The sequence below is a fragment of the Homalodisca vitripennis genome, unplaced genomic scaffold (genome assembly GCF_021130785.1).
Source record: "Homalodisca vitripennis isolate AUS2020 unplaced genomic scaffold, UT_GWSS_2.1 ScUCBcl_5157;HRSCAF=11760, whole genome shotgun sequence".
In the NCBI taxonomy this organism is placed as follows: domain Eukaryota; kingdom Metazoa; phylum Arthropoda; class Insecta; order Hemiptera; family Cicadellidae; genus Homalodisca; species Homalodisca vitripennis.
The window spans coordinates 12,822-28,001 of NW_025781267.1; the positions used below are offsets into that span (position 1 = coordinate 12,822).

Genomic DNA, 15,180 nt, shown 5'->3' on the forward strand with positions numbered 1-15,180 from the left:
TGTCCTGTGGACTGGAAGGGGCAGTAGGCGCCATTTCTGCATCTTCTTCATCGGGTAAATGGATTTCTTCTTCCACATGATCTACTTCTCCATCATCACTATCCACGGCAAACACAATCCTCCTCATCAGAACTTAAAGGATTGTCAAACTCATCAAGAATATCTCGTTTGGTCAATCTGGTACGCTTCGGATTGCTCATGACACAAACACTCGTGTGGGCTACAGTTGTAGCCCAGATCACTTTGAAGTAAAACCACACGGACACCTCTATTCTATGCAGTGCAAGAGCACACTGACTGGACTGAGCAGCTATTGGTTTGAAGGTACTGAGGCTCCGCCCCTCCTAGGAACACAGCGCTCCTAGTACTAGGTGAACAAATTACACTGGGATACACATGTAGCCCGCGCAAGCACTGCAGGGTTAAGCTGTATAGATAACATATTAACCAGCCTGAATTGGGAGGGTATATTGTTTTTCTGTAAATTGGGAGGAATTCTGTAAATGGGAGTGTATAGTACTAATTGGGGGAACAAAACAAAATTATTTTCAAAATGGGGGTGCTCACCCCCACACCTCCCCATAAACTAAAGTCAAAATACTGAAATGACAATACCTTATAAGTGTTTTCTAGTAAATCTAAGAAACAGTTCTCCATTTATTTAGGTTAAGGTAAATACTATTTGCCCTCTTATTGTGGAAACACTTGAAAACCAGGTAAATGAAGTAGGCCAGTTAAATTTTGATGCGGATATGTTTTATCTTCAACAAGATGGAGCTCCTCCACATTATGCTCTTCCTGTGCAACAATGGCTAGATGCACACTACCCAGATCACTAGAAGAGAATCAATTGAGTGGCCAGCAGGTCTCCAGACTTAACACCTTAGACTTTTTTGTGGGGTCACTTTAAATCAGAAGTTTTTAAAAACACATTCCACTGATGTCCAAGACTTGAAAAACAGAATCACTGCTGAGTGCAGACGCTTAATCAGAGAAACTTTTAGAAAGGTTAGCCAAGAATTTGAAAATAGGTTACTTTTTTACTTGAACAACAATGGCTACCAATTCGAACATTTGATTTGAAGTTTGCAAAGGATTTACAACAGTATTCAGTGAGTAATTTTGTTGTTATTAGCAGCAGTACAGTAGTTTGTAGACTAATAATTGTTGTGTAAGGAATTACATTATTGGCTGCTGATAGCAAACGGCTTGGCCATGTTCAATGTTTCTTGTGCCACAACACAGCATTTTTATGAGCTTCAATTTGAGGTGTCACAAGCTATGAGTTGCCATATCAAAATTTTTGACTTTGGGTTTGGGGAAGCATGGGGGTGAGCACCTCCATTTTGAAAATAACTTTTTTTGGTCCTCTAATTAGTACCATACACAAATTAATACCAATTTTGATACTTGGGTTATAAGTCTTTTAATACGAGATTGAAGTTTTCAAATGAACACCCTGTATGTGTCAAAAAAAAAACTCAAAACTATGTACTTATTACTTGTTTTTTACATTAATGTTGTTATTAGCAGCAGTACAGTAGTTTGTAGACTAATAATTGTTGTGTAAGGAATTACATTATTGACTGCTGATAGCAAACGGCTTGGCCATGTTCATTGTTTCTTGTGCCATAACACAGCATTTTTATGAGCTTTAATTTGAGGTGTCACAAGCTATGAGTTGCCATATCAAAATTTTGACTTTGGGTTTGTGGAAGCATGGGGGTGAGCACCCCCCATTTTGAAAATAACTTTTTTTGGTCCTCTAATTAGTACCATACACAAATTAATACCAATTTTGATACTTGGGTTATAAGTCTTTTAATACGAGATTGAAGTTTTCAAATGAACACCCTGTATGTGTCAAAAAAAAAAAGAACTCAAACTATGTACTTATTACTTGTTTTTTACATTAATTACATTAATGTTGTTATTAGCAGCAGTACAGTAGTTTGTAGACTAATAATTGTTGTGTAAGGAATTACATTATTGACTGCTGATAGCAAACTTGGCTCGGCCATGTTCATTGTTTCTTGTGCCATAACACAGCATTTTTATGAGCTTCAATTTGAGGTGTCACAAGCTATGAGTTGCCATATCAAAATTTTGACTTTGGGTTTGGGGAGGAAGCATGGGGGTGAGCACCCCCATTTTGAAAAGAACTTTTTTTTGGTCCTCTAATTAGTACCATACACAAATTAATACCAATTTTGATACTTGGGTTATAAGACTTTTAATACGAGATTGAAGTTTTCAAATGAACACCCTGTATGTGTCAAAAAAAAAAAAAAAAAACTCTAACTATGTACTTATTACTTGTTTTTTACATTAATTTCGCTCTGCAGGTTTGCCAACTTAAAAAGGAAAATAAAATATTAAGTAGTATAGAGTATTGGAAAATCAAGACACTGGAGAGTACCAAAAAAAAACGTTCTATCAAAGTAGAGTGATAAATGAATTAAGTAATGTCAAAAATTATAAAGACGTTGTGAGAATAAAAGTCATTTTCAGTAGTAAACTATAAAATATATTTAAAGAGCACAACATGTACATAGCTTAGATTAACGGTGGTGCAGACATATATTACAAAAATCTTGAAAATGTCTCAGTTTGAACAGAATGAGGATGGAAACTTCACAAACCGTTTCACTTCATCCAAGCAATAGCTTCACCACAATCGTGACTATGTTCAGAAATATTAATGGTACTGAAACAAAACACAAAATTATATAGAAACATGTCAAATTTCAAAATTCTTTTATTCAAATGGTTGCAAAAACAACGCTAGATTTAACAAACCTTGTTACTCAATTCTTAAGATAATTAACCATCTCACAAGTTTCAAGTGTAAACAGTCTGAACTCTTTATCTGCTAACATCTAGTCCTCCTTCTCTCCGTAGCCTGTTATAACAAATTACTCCTATTGCCAGTAAAAGGTTATTCAGAAAGTAACAAAATTTTGTTTAACATTAAAAAAATAAAATTTATTATAAGTTATGCATTTGAAAGGTACAATCTTAAGCTGCTTTTTAAATAATCTCCAAAATAACTTAATATACCATGATATACGTTCTTCTTCTGCCTATGATTTCAAATACTTTTCTGTGGTAACTGCAAGTTTGGTGTAAGGCACCAGTCTATTAATTGCCTGTTAGTTTCACAATTGCCATACTTCATATCCAGTTTTGGCATGATCAATATCTTTTTTTCCCAGCTTGTCTACTTCAAGTTCACACAACAAACAGTGAAATTTGGAAAAACATACCCTGAAAGCACTGTAAATGATAAAATTACAATTTTCACTATTGATTTTCATCTCCAGTCACAAGGCTTGTCCAATGGTCATATAACTGCAGTCCTCAACACAGTGCCGCATTTCCCTATAGGCCCACTAGGCCCAGGCCTAGGCCGCAAAATTTTAGGGGGCGCATAAATTTTAAAGTACACAAAAGAAAAAAGTTGCGGCGGCGGGTGGTGTTGGCGCTCGGCGGGGCGGGTGGCCAAGGTCAACTAGGTCCGGGGGTATATATATATACTATTGTAATTATCGTTCATCAAAATTACGTAATTAAGAAATTTACTGGATTTCTACGTCAGTGTAATCAGAGTACTCTGGGGAGGGGGGCGCTCTTTGGTCTGTAGGCCTAGGGGCGCCGAATTTGTAAATGCGGCCCTGCATGAATATGATATGGGGTATTTCCAAAACAATGCAACGTTGATTCATTCAGTTTTCACTCATTATTCATTTTTAATACAAATCACAATTCATTTTAATTTGGTTTGTGCTTTTAAGACAATAATCTTAATCACAGACACACTTCACAATGGTGGATTTTATGTTGCAGCTCACATTTTAACATATCTTAGAGACCTAAGTGGGAGTTAGATCAGTACACGTGCTATCAAAACTGTATTCTTACAGTGTGTAGAAACGTTGTAATGCCAAGACTACTGCTTTAATCCCTATCCCCACAATAGAACAAATCATCTGTTACTACTGCTATTGGATGATTGTATGATGGTATTGAGTGGTACAGTATTGCGAATTGTCACTTTGTCTGTGAGGGATGAATACTTATATTATCACTCGAGAGACTGGAAAAATTTTCACTGTGTGTCTGACCGCACGATATCTAAAAAATAAAATTACCTAGACTTGAAAGTTTGCATGAAGCTTCATTTTTATATAAACAACACTGAGTTCAAAGATTTTGCATGTCACTCAATGGGATTTGGCTGAGTGTTAGCAAATATTTTTACATGGTTTTACGGATAACCATGATGTTAATGAGAAAATAGCAGAGTAAATAATTTTGTAAACAAGCAGAGGACAATCATATGAGATCTTAACATGGGATACGTATAACTTATTCATACAGCAAAAAAATAATACAGTGAAAAGTCAATGTTAAAAGTCGGTGATAAGAGTTGATTTCAGCACACTCTTGCGTTGTAGTACTCTCCATAGCTTACTTTATATTATTTTAACACAGTTAGGAAAACCTGATTTAATGCACGAAATATGTGAATATATTATGTGGCAAGGTATCTCAAGAAAGATTTCATCTGTAAAGTTTTAATTTTGCATGAAACTTCATATCTACAGAAACAAGAATGAGTTCTATGATGATGCATGTTTAACGATGGAATTTGGCTGGATATTATTATTGAAGCATATCACTCAGGAGGCAGACACAATTTCTCCTTTGTCTAGCGGGGGATGTTAAATTTTCTCTTTTGTATGATTGTCTGTAATCTATTTGTCCGCAGGAAATTCCAAGAACGAAATGAACTATAGATTTGAAATTTCGCAAGCAAACTTAGTGAAGCCTGTTACGCGGTATGGTGCACTTCTACCTTTGTGTAATCTAAACATTGCTAAATCTTAAAGAAATGTTTATGAATCCAAAATGTTTCAAAATGGTGTCCATTTTAAAAATTTTTATACCAATTACAAAAATCGATATTATAACCAAATTGTGTCAGGGCAGTTGTATAAAACGACATATAGAAAGACAAAATCTTCTACATCTCATTTGTTATTAACAGACAGTAAATAACTGAGAAAATGAATTGTCACAATGAACAATTCAACATCAAAAAGCCATTTTGAAGACAATCTTTTATTGTTACATCAGTTAGTTTTCGTGAAAGTCGGCATGAACATTTTGAAAGAGTTAATATTATTAAACAAGTGAAAATATGTTTTTATTTTTAACAGTAAGGTAAATTACAGTAATATGAATGCAACACAATTGAATTATATGTCAAAATGCAACACCTTAAGTAAAGGATCATAGAGTTATATCATTTTCAAGGAAAGATACACACGGACCAATGGTAGTACAGTGTAGGGCAGTGGTCAACTTAACGTTTATATTTATTATAATACATTTCATCATTTACCAAACTGTTTTCTCGTATCATTGAGGTATATTATTGCACACCTCAGTGTGTACGAATTATTTATATCATGGTACAGAATAATACCAAAACTTACTTCTCATCACTGTCCTGATGGAGCGCACTAGATTTAGAACCTGAGATTTGACTGTTGGTTGTTCACCAAATCCTTGAACATTTGCGTTAGCTCCCCAGCCCACTGTAACACATATAATGAAATTAAAATCACATAACAAAAACATAAGTAAATAGATTTCTTTATATCTCTGGTTAAATATCTTGTGAAGAAAAGATGCCCTCTCATTTAAATAGTAAATCAATATCCCTCAGTACTTTTAAGAGTTTCAAAATTAACTTCAGGAACTTTATTGAATTGCACCTTGAACAATTAAATAACAATTTTATGAAATAAGCTCAAATTTAAAAAAATGTTACTGTTCCTTCCGAAATAATATTGTTTTTATAGTTTTAATTGAGGAATGGAAAGGACTTTTTTTGAGAACTGTAATTTTTACGACACTAACAACCATCCAATTTTTCCAGTAATCTAAAAAAGTTTTAAAATATGATTTCTTGAACCAAATTCATAGTTTTAAAAAATAATTGAAATTTTAAGTATAGATTAATTTTTGCCTTAAACAAATTTTTTACTATAACAACATACTAGACGTTTGGATGTTTTTGGCTATGCACTGAAGGGACAAAAGAATATACTTAACAAATATCTTGATTTTTTCAAATATCTCCACTATACATCATAGGATATTAGCCTACTGCACAAAGTGAATATCTTTCAAAATGCAGGACTAACTCCTGCGTCCGAGAGTAGTGTCAGCTATGCAGCTATGCACCGCACAGCTATGCTGACTTCATGTCATGAATGAGCCAATAGCTTAAAACACCCACTGTTGCTGTTGGATTGAACTGGATTGCATGTCAGTTCTAGGGTTGTCAACTGAAGTTGATTAATTCATTCTGACAATTAACTTATCTGTTTTAACAACTATACATAATTACAAACACAATACTTCTAGACTACTGTATTTTAAGAGTAACTTCCATTTAAAATGACAATAAACTATAAAACTAAATATATGTAGCCTTTACAACACTGGTTGCAGTGAAAGCAACTTAATAATTCCGGCATTCCTAATGTAGGTACAAAATTCTCGGCCTAGTAAAATTGTTAACAACGTATGTAGCTAGAGATATAAGCATTGTTTACCATATGATGGACATAACTTAATATTATTCTGGCTGTCCTGAAGTAGGCACATGACTCGTGTAACAGTGAAGGTGTTGAACGACATATTCTGTAGCTAGAGATGTTAACATTGTTTACCTTATGGTGGACATAACTTAATATTATTCCAGCTGCCTTAAAATAGATACATGACTTGTACAACAGTGAAGGTGTTGAAGGACATATTCTACAGCTAGAGACGTAAGTAATGTTTACCACTTAACATTATTCTAGCTGTCTTAAAGTACGTATGGCTCATGTTGCAGTGAAGATGCTTGTTAAAACCTTCACTGGGACATTATTATGTTTTCTGTAGCTAGAGATGTAACGTAGTTTAAAACACCGATTGCAGTGGATGCATCTTACTACTATTCCCGCTGTCTTAAAGTCAGTAAATGACTAAAGTCGCTGTGAAGGTGTCAGACGATAAACTGGTTTTCCTGGTTTCATTACATATACATTAGACTAGTGCCAGAAACCCCACTATATAGAGAAGCTATTGTCTGTAAAACACCATTTCAACCACGTTTTCAAAGCAGATTTGCTCACTGCTACCCAGGAGAGAACTTTTTAAAGGTTGCACAACACATTTGGGTCATTCTCCACTAAGTAGCAAATTTCAGAGTTGAAAATTCCAATTTATAAACTATAAAATAAAACAGAATTTTTTCACTAATTTGGTTTAAGGTACCTTGCTTAAGATGTCAGTGAAACAGGAAGCACAAATCACCACTCATTTATAAGATATTATTTTTTTTTTTTATTTCAACACACAGTAGAGAGAATAATTTCCACAGTGGAGAGAAATGGCCACACGGTTGAGAGAAACACAACCACAGTTGAGAGGAAAATACTATAAATTCTCATTAATTTCTTGTATTTATATGAAAATAAGTATATACTAAATTAAATAATTATATGTAAGATAAAAATAGATTGTTAGCATATTATAGCTATCGGAAAGTTACAACAACTCACTGAAGGAACTAAAGTTTTTCTTTAATGTTTATTGGCTTATTGAAGACTTGAACGATTTTTCGTCCTTTAACCAACATGGATGGGCTTGGCAGAACCTCAAGAATGTCGTTTTTTGACACATGGCTCACATCATTTTCAATGATTACAAATTCACGGTTTGAGCCACTGCTTTGAAAAGCTTGAACCTCGTATTTTCCGTCAGTTTCAATTCTTTCGATGCAGCACACATAGGAATACCACAAGCTGGTACTTGGATTCTTTCCCATTGAAGAAAATTTTACCAACAGGAAGACGCCAGGTGTAAGGGTTGCCTCATCGATAATCACAACTTGGGTACCATCAGGGTCATCTTCTGCCATTGTTACATCGTCAAGAATTGGAAGCGATGATGCCTCTGAGTCTGCTTCTGAAGGTAGTTGGTGTATACCGAGAATGTACTTCTCACAGTCATAACAAGAGAAGCAGCTCAACGAGTTCATCTTAAGAATGTCTGGATATGAAGCGAAAAAAATCACCTGATGAACTTTCATTGATCCCACATAAGGAGGTACTTTGGTGGGGATCATCGTGGCCAAAGTTGTCACATCATCTTCCTCAACGATGGCGAGGCGCACTCTTCTTGTGTGAGTTTGTAAAACTTCAACGAAGGTTCTAAAATCACTGATGTCATTACCAAGTGCCACTACCCTGTCGGCTGTCCTTTTCTGACACCCCCCAATTCCATCTGGGGCACCTTTCCCGTGCCCAGGAGCTCCGTAGTTCCACGTAGCAAATTTAAGGTTTTCAAAGCAAGCTCGCAGGGCCCTCGAAAAAAAGATAGAACAGAGTTCTATTCCTGTATTGTGTTGCAGGACAATCAGATAGGAAGTGGAGCACATTGACTGTGGGCATTTCTTTATTGATGTATTCAAAAACATGTTGTAGATGTGCCCACACTGCGACAGGACCGTGCTCATTATATTCTAATAAAGTGCAAAATGACTGAGAGGTGGTTTCACTGTAGATGTTTTTTCGATAATAAATTTCTACTGTGTGAAGTGTGTACTGCTTTCGGCTTCCACCGAAGTGGAAGGATTGAATTTCATTTTCATATTTCATATTATAATTTTCACTGAAGTCGCAGTGAATGAGCACTTCATTTTCACCAAGCCTAACCTTCAACTCTTTTATTTTTCGGAACTGGTGAATCATAATCGACTCGTGGAACATGTAAGCATGAAAATCTTTTTCAAAAGAATTAACTACCTCATGTGAAGTTGCTGTAACAGTTGTTTTGGTGACATTTTTTAACACTCTTCCATTAACCAGGGAGCTCACTGTAATCCATTTACTGTAAGTAATTTCTTTGTTATCATTTATAAAGTAGGGAATTGTAAGATCTTTGCAAGCATTGCACTGTCTTCGAAGGCAAGATATGTTCCCACTGTCACAGCAAATATTCTCAGCTATGCCTTTCGGAGTTGCTTTGTCAACAATACCTGCTTTGTGAAGGGCAGCGGCCGGATATTCTAGGTTGGCATGTATCTTGCAGGCAACAGTGTTCCGGTCATCAACGTGTGGTTCTACGACCCAGAATGGCCTCAGTTTGCAGAATGTGCTGTAGCAAAGCTTATAGGAGGAATTCTCGCAAAATTTGCAATGCAAGTTCTTGATAGAGTCTAATAAGAAACGCTTTTGTTTGTTTATTTTCTTTCTTGTAATGCAATCTTTCTTCCCAGGACAAATCTTGCTGTTATCATCTTGTTCAAAGAAATTTTTGACATCAGTTCGTACGGCATATGTAAGTTTAGTCATTCTGGTTCGCAAGTAACCGTTGTTGGTCAAGTGATGGCGACTCTTGTTGAAGAGACTTGGCTTCACATAGTTCAGCTGTGTAAGTAGACGATACTTCTTCATAATTTCAAAATTTGGTGAAATCTTTGATTTAAGCAGAGCTTGGTCGTGGAGCTTGAGTATGTGTCTTTAAGTGTTTTTCTCATGGTTTCACCAAATAGTAAACGCCTGGCTATTTCCTTCTTATCATTTTTTTTTAATTACTTGTTTGACTACTGACTTAGGCGACTCAGATTTTGAGCCAGAATTTTTTCTGAGTAGTCTCATTTGTAATGTTCTTACTTTTCGTTGGAGTATTTCCCTGCTAGCTGCAAGTTTTTTATTTTCACTGACCAATTGTTGGTAGGCAGTTTTTGCTCGATGTCTTTCCCTTTTTGTAGCACTCAAACTTTTATTATGATGGTGAGCCATCAAAATTTTGGCAGCTTGTTACGTCTTGTTGCAAATTTTCATCTGAAGTTTGTTTCTTTATCTTCTTTCGCTCATACGCTTCTTTTGCTTTCTTCCGCCATTTCTTGCGCAGTTCTCGTTGTTGTCAGTTAGTCATCTGCTTCTATTTTTCTTTCTTCATTTTGTTCCATTTTGCCTGCTTTTCAGCCTGTAATTTTGCAAGAGTTGGATCCTTCTTGATTTTTTTCTCTTCTCAGGCGTTCTGCAACCCTTTTTTTCAATAGAGATTCCTCCCGATCCGCTTTCTTCCTCCCCATTATTTAGCTCTGCAATCAAATATCAGGTGTTTCAAGACTCAGTTCAATAAAAGTGTTTTGTTAACACGTAAAACAAAAATGTCTAAAAAGTTTTTACTCGTGCAGCACGGGAACCCATCGCGGATCACTGATGTGCAGGCAGTGAATGGGCCAAGCGGCACAGTGAAGAGCTCACGAAGCGGTACATTTTTAATTGCCTCCAAATAATTATAATAATGTTTGTAAGATTGCGTGAACACCTTCGCTAGTCAACTAAGATTGTATAGCAAGGTTTTTGTTAAGTTTTTTAAAAATCTTTCATAAAATTCACCTATAACGCAGCCGTACGTAGAAGTTGAAGAATTACTCAGTTGAGTTTACTCTCTGCATGTAGTGCAGCTGATTGTTTTCCTCAACTGTTACTGTAGCAGTGAATAGTATCGTAAATAGTGACCCAGACCCCTACTGACCGAATTTAGATCAAACAATGAATCGGATGTTGTTATCGCTTCACCTGAAATGCGTGAGCTATATTTAGACTATGTATTTCCTGCCACTCGCTCTCGTCTATCGCTGCAGGCCCATTATGATAAATATCTTGTGTATTTTAAACCACGAGCTTGTTTACTGTTGATGCCAATGATTTGCTTAAAACACTTTTAAAATAAGATTCAAAGAAGACCTCGACAACTGTTTAATAAAAATATCTTTTATAAAACCGCGAGCTGTATTTTAATTACCTAAAAAATTACTTTTATGTGGAAGGACAAATATTTCTTTTTAACAGTCCAAATAGCTATATATCTTCTTCAAAAATTTGCGAAACAGTGAATTTTCTCTCCACCCTGTCATGTTTCTCTCCACCCTGGCAAGTTTAGGTCCACAGTTGAGAGAACCACGGTAGAGAGAATTTCGCATTTGGATGCACGTTGTGAGACTCCAGTTGAAGCTGAGAGGTTAGGGTAAAAGTGGGTGTAAACTACTCCCTCACCACTAAACTTTGATGAAAGAAAGAAATTTAGAATACTTACCTGTTTGAAGTTATGAATTCCACAGTTGAGAGATGTCGGTGGTGAGGAACTTCACTTTTACAGCACAAAAATGTCGAAACGACCGGGAAATAGACGTTTTACAGTGAACAGATTCCTGCCTTTTAACGATCACGTGATGAGCAGAGCTGCCAACATTAGTTACTCTCTCTATGGTTACCCACTACGTATTGGCGCGCATTTCAAAAAGTGACACGGTTGAGAGACTTGATTCTTGTAACACAGCTTCAAAGCTCCGTGTATTTTCGTCAGTAGACCGATAAATTTTGTCAGTGCTTTCTCTCTTCTCTACAGGACATACTGACACATATATATTTTTTTCATCCTTAAAAGCCTTGAAAACAGCCTAATTATTCAACAAACAAGTAGTGAACTCAAGGTTGTCACAAGCCACAGTAGAGAGAAAATGGTACTTTATTAATTTTTTAAATATGATTGCACATACAGAAACATGTTTTTTAATTATGGATCATGTGATAACCAGTTCCCTCTATTAATATTCAAAATCACCACATCTCTCAGACTATAAATAACAGAGCTAGAGTTTTGTAACATAAATTTGCTACTTAGTGGAGAATGACCCATTTCATAAACACGGTTTTCTTCATTTTTTTAATTAGTTAATGTATTTGGATATTGAATTGTATTGTTATCATACACTCCTGAAAATTGATAAAAAACAATAGTTCCATTATTCAATCTATATTAATTCATTTACCGCTGACATATGTACATTTGTACACATCTGTTACTTACCCAAAAATGCTGCTTATATATTTTCATGTTTCATTAACAACATAACATCCAGGCAATGGTTTAATATTTCAAAACATTATAATAAAAATGAACAAAAATTTAAGTTAACTTAAAAACTTTTATGTACTTTTATCTACTTGTACTTATAAAAACTGGAGATATACCATATTTTACAGTTAAGATCATTTTATTAGCAAAATAATGAGACTAAATTAATTTATTTGGATGGAAAATAAGTTTTTACACTAGGCCTACATACTACATTTTACTTAAATTAGGACTGGCATTTTTAGCACACCTCCTCTATAGTAAGTTATGGCATTTTCGCAACATCAAAAAAATCGGGGCCTGGCAGTAAGAGTTAAGTATAGACTATTATGTTATCTATATAGTAATGAAGCCCAAAAATGTCATACACTAGGTTATACACCACGATTCTAACTGAGGGTCAGGCAGATATTAGGGTTTCAGCAGCCAGAGATGTATGTGGCCTACACTCATTATTGAGTTGTTTTTATCAAATGTAACAATTTTTAAAAAATTGTCGAAGGAACAATTTAAGGTATCAATTTACAATATCGTGATCATGGAAAGGTATGTTCATTTTTTTTTTTTCCCTGAAAACTACAATTTTTTTCCTGAAAACAATAGTGAAAAAAAATTCGTCTGCAACAAAAATTAAAGGGGTTACGATTTTTTGAAATTCTCTGAAAACTCTGTTTTTGACAGTACCTCTGGCAACACTATCCTTATTTGACAGTTTGGTATTACTCCGCGGCTCTCTCAAATAAAGAAGGGATGCCATTTTGAACTATTTTGTTCCTCTGTGTCTATTCTTAACCTCCTTATTTGACAGCATGAGACAGTCAACCACTCAAAGGAGTTTGTGGACCCACGCACTCACGCCCACACACAAATACCATCGAGCGGACGTGGAGAAGTGTAAAAGATAAAATTCCGCGTTACGGCAGGATAAAAAACTCATTTTGTGGGGTATTTGGGTGAATACCTATTTAAGGCGAAATACCCAAACCTCAATGAACGGATCCACCATTTCTGGGTTGCGGCTGCAAAACTGTACCCACCTGAACATTAAGGTAAGTGATAAGTTACTGAAATGATAGTGACTAGTACGTTAATCCTGTGAACGATGCCTGCCCGCTGCGCACTGCTTGCTCTTTTAGAAAAAAAATTAACTCGAGCTTGCAAAAGTCGAATCCCAGATCACGTGATGCCCCTGCTCCTTAACGCAATAATGCCCGAAAGGCATCAATATAATACAATAATATACTTTCCCCCCAGTTTATATGCACCTGTGATAATAATACTAGGCTATAAATGCCCAACCCATGAAAAAAAAGTCCATTTTCCATGGTCACGGTATTGTAAATAAATACCCAATTTAATATTACAATTTATTTAACTTAACATATGATTTAGGCCTATGGGTTTATGCATTTTACAGTGGCCTAAATTATTAATCCATTGATCAGTACAAAACAATTGAAAATTCTTCACAAGCAGTCAAGGGAAATTTGAGGAATGGAATAACGGCAGGCCATCTAGCACGATCTTTGTGATTTTTTTGTACCACAGGGAAGTGCGCCTGATAGGGGAGAATCCTATCCTCCATCTCATAAGCTTACCTCAATATTATAAATTTTCTCTGATATGTAGGTTTAAGCCAAAATTCATTCTGTTATATTTTAATTTTATTGTTAAATTTTTTTTAATTGTAACGTAATATTCTTGTTGTATACAATTATTATATAAATATCTGGTATCAGTGGGATTACAGGCTGGAGTAGGCCTAGCCAATCAAATTTTAACATTATTAATGTATTCTGCTCATCCTCCTAAACCCGCTGATGGCCGGAGGCACTTGTGTCAGGCTTATACATAACTTATATTCCTAGAAGGTCTAAATTAACAAAAACCTCTTTTATTAGGGTCAAATTCATCAATTTCAATGTTATTGATATTTTATGTATCCAAAGATGACATAACGGCTAACATCAGCAACAACCAATAGGAGGAAGCCTTACGATCATAACAAGACCACGTGACACTCGTAGTTCCACTTTTAATATTCTATAACTTCATTATTTGTCATTTCCACTCATTGAAAACTGATATTGTGTTGTTCAAGAGGACGATAGTAATTGGTTAATAACGTGAAACTCATATGTTGACTTCACAATGACAGAATATCACAATTGGAATATATATTGAATTTTTAACAATACCAATCGAATAACGAGTGTAGCCTAGGCTGCTTATTAAAGTCACCCCAGCTGTGTTGGTCTGTTTGTAATGGTTAAAACCCTATAATCCTTCAGATGCCCAAAGTTCTCAGATCAGAATATAAAGTTAGCCTACAAACTGATCGGAAAACTCCTGTTAGCCTATTTAAATTTGATCTACTTCCATGAAATATGAAAATTTGAGTCAAGTCTGCACAAATTCACAAAGCAACTTCATTAAAATTCAATACATTTTTCGATTCCTAACCTTCAATTGAAGCCTGACTCCATTTACAATTGTGTTTGTAAAAAAACCTGAAATGTGCCGTATAACCTAAAAATGAATCAAAACTTACTTTTTGCCAAAAATCTTTCTTCGTGTAATACACAAACAGCGTTCAGACATAATAGGGCAGCTTCAAACAGGTTCCAAAGTGTAAAAGCCATTTTACTAGTATCCTTTATTAAATGATATTAAAATACTGGTCAAACATAACCCTATTACTTGCAAAATAATCCCACCTCAACACATTACACATCACAACATTACAACTGACAACAAAAAAATGATGAAATGAACAAAAATACCAGCGACCACCAAAGACGACGTCTTCAAAAGCCGTTTGCATACACGAACTGTCGAACTAGACCGTTGGTTAATCTCTGATTTTGAAGTTGGATGATTTGTTATAAATAATTATATGACTGATTTACCAAACCCGTTAGAGGATCATCTTGGAAGCTTAAGGTATTTTTGGGAAGTAGTATTCTAGATATTTAACAATATAGTTGAACTAAAATTCGCAAGTATCGACTAATAATATTGTTTGTAGCTCATTCACACTATGTGTCACTCGTACGTGCAAAATATATTTATTTTCCAACATATACTAAAAACCCATTCAAAACGCTGGACCGTAACAGAATAAAGATTTTAAAAATAGATTAACTGGACAATTTAACAATAGGGAAATTATAATAAATAGAA

General features: G+C 35.2%; 1 protein-coding gene across 1 annotated transcript; it reads right to left on the minus strand.

Annotated features, from left to right (window-relative positions):
- Positions 1-2,504: 2,504 nt before the first annotated feature.
- LOC124373251 (immediate early response 3-interacting protein 1-like) lies at positions 2,505-14,761 on the minus strand. The gene is made up of 3 exons (XM_046831636.1): positions 14,549-14,761; positions 5,502-5,603; positions 2,505-2,707 (listed from the first exon to the last, which is right to left on the minus strand). The coding sequence occupies exons 1-3, from the start codon at positions 14,637-14,639 to the stop codon at positions 2,652-2,654; spliced, it is 249 nt and encodes an 82-aa protein (XP_046687592.1). The 5' UTR covers positions 14,640-14,761; the 3' UTR covers positions 2,505-2,651.
- Between the last annotated feature and the right edge of the window lie 419 nt (positions 14,762-15,180).